The sequence below is a fragment of the Austrofundulus limnaeus genome, unplaced genomic scaffold (genome assembly GCF_001266775.1).
Source record: "Austrofundulus limnaeus strain Quisiro unplaced genomic scaffold, Austrofundulus_limnaeus-1.0 Scaffold8, whole genome shotgun sequence".
In the NCBI taxonomy this organism is placed as follows: domain Eukaryota; kingdom Metazoa; phylum Chordata; class Actinopteri; order Cyprinodontiformes; family Rivulidae; genus Austrofundulus; species Austrofundulus limnaeus.
In genome coordinates this window covers 3,892,144-3,893,872 of record NW_013952410.1, presented here as the reverse complement: position 1 = coordinate 3,893,872, position 1,729 = coordinate 3,892,144, and the positions used below count along the sequence as shown (strand labels likewise).

At 47.4% G+C, this 1,729-nt stretch overlaps 2 protein-coding genes across 2 annotated transcripts in view; both read right to left on the bottom strand.

Moving 5' to 3' along the window:
* Nucleotides 1-1,597, bottom strand: LOC106511824 (uncharacterized; the record flags this gene model as incomplete). The annotated part of the gene is given in 1 exon segment (XM_014000558.1): nucleotides 1-1,597. A coding segment is annotated over 1 exon segment (1,324 nt), but the record flags the coding sequence as incomplete, so codon positions are not given.
* The window catches only part of tmprss9 (transmembrane serine protease 9), a gene marked incomplete at its 3' end in the record, with an annotated part of 17,144 nt that overhangs the window by 7,204 nt on the left and 8,211 nt on the right, over nucleotides 1-1,729 (bottom strand).

Genomic DNA, 1,729 nt, shown 5'->3' with positions numbered 1-1,729 from the left:
CACCACGTCTGATGTCAGGTGAGTCCATTACGGTAGCAATCCTCTTCAGGGCTAGTTGGTGGGGCTGCCCAAACTTCTCATTGAGAGCCATCATAGTATCTGTGAAGGGTGTTGGGGAGTGGAGGTATGCTTCAGCTACCAACCTGGCATCCTCCAGCTTTAGGTGATCCAACAAAACTTGATATTTAAACAGCTCTGTACTCTCAGGGGGTAATAAGTTCTCCAGGGCCATCTTAAGGTGGGCAAACTCACAAAGGTCTCGATGTGAGAGATGTGGTATGGATGGTCGCGGCCCCCGGTAGGTGGTGTCTGCACTGAGACTTGGATAAAGTGGACCAACTTGTGTTGGCATTGTAGTCCTGGACTCAGGATGTACATGTTGAGGAGGTGGTGGGTATATAACAGGCTGAGAACTAATGTTGTTTAGGTTTACAGGCCCACCATTTGGTGTGGAGGTTAGTCTTGTGACATGTGGAGCTGAATGAGATGATGAATACTGAAGTGGAGGTCCTGGGTGTGCAGGACCATTGTTTGGGAGGGTGAATCCAGGGTGCTTATGCCTGGAGGAAGGTGGCAATAGAGGGCTTAGAGAGGACTTACCCAGGTTGGCTGTTAGAGCTTCATCCTTTAGAATTTGTAGCTCACTCATCATTTTATCCAAGCGTCCCAACATAGGTTGACTGTTTAGCTCTTTCTCATCCTCCACTAAGCAAGGTGGTGGTGGAGGTGGCCATTCTTCATCCTCGTTGTCACCAGGCTCAGGAGGGTTGGCAGCTGCTGCTTGTTTGAGTYGATTCTGTGTGAGATTCTGAGAAGTGTTCATCAGCTGTAGGATGTCTGTCTGTAATGCTCGTAAATCTGCCAGGTTTGATGCCATATGCTGTTGTGATCTCTGGAGGAGCAGCCTTTCATGTCGTAGTTCCTCTAGTTCTGCTCTCAAGGCTGTATCACTACCCCTTCTAGGTGAAAAACTGCTGTGAGGATTTGTCCTGCTCCAAACCCTCTCCTGTTCTTCTTCTGTGTGTTGCTGCCAGGCTAGAGACTCCTCTTGCTCATGTAGTAGGCTCCCAAGTCCATAGCCCTTCTCTCTATCATGGAAGGCAGAATCTTTAGTAAATGATGCGAGGGAAGGAGCAGCATATGAGGAGGTGAGGGGGGTCATCTTGGCCAATCCCTCCTGGTGAATCATCCTATGCCGTTCTGATCCATGCTTGGGAGAGTTGAGATACTTGGGATCAACATCATAATCTTTGTAGCGGAGAGGAGGGCGAACATGGYGTCGTGGACGTGCACCATAAGCTTCAAAATCCTGATCGTCATCCATCTTGATTAGGGTAAGGACTGTGACTATCCGGCTCGAAGGACCATTAATGTAGGTGAGATAACTCTCTTGTATTAAGACTGTAAGGCACTAGTTGTATTTTCTCACAGCTCTCAACCTGGAGTGTCGGCCAGAACACTACTTCAAGGCCAGGATGGTGCAGGATCTCAAATGATTCACAAGCAGCACTTCAGCAGAGAATAACAAGGAGGACACTATGCAGATTTCCATGTAACTTCTGTATTTAGAACAGTTGCAGTGAACAGGGGTACAGGCCTCCATGAAGGTAAAACATAGGTAAATGTATGTGTGTGCATGTGTGTGTATGTGTATGTATTTATTTGTATGTGTGGTTTCTTGTCAATAACGCACACTCAGGAAATGCACTTTAGCTGACAGCATGTTCTT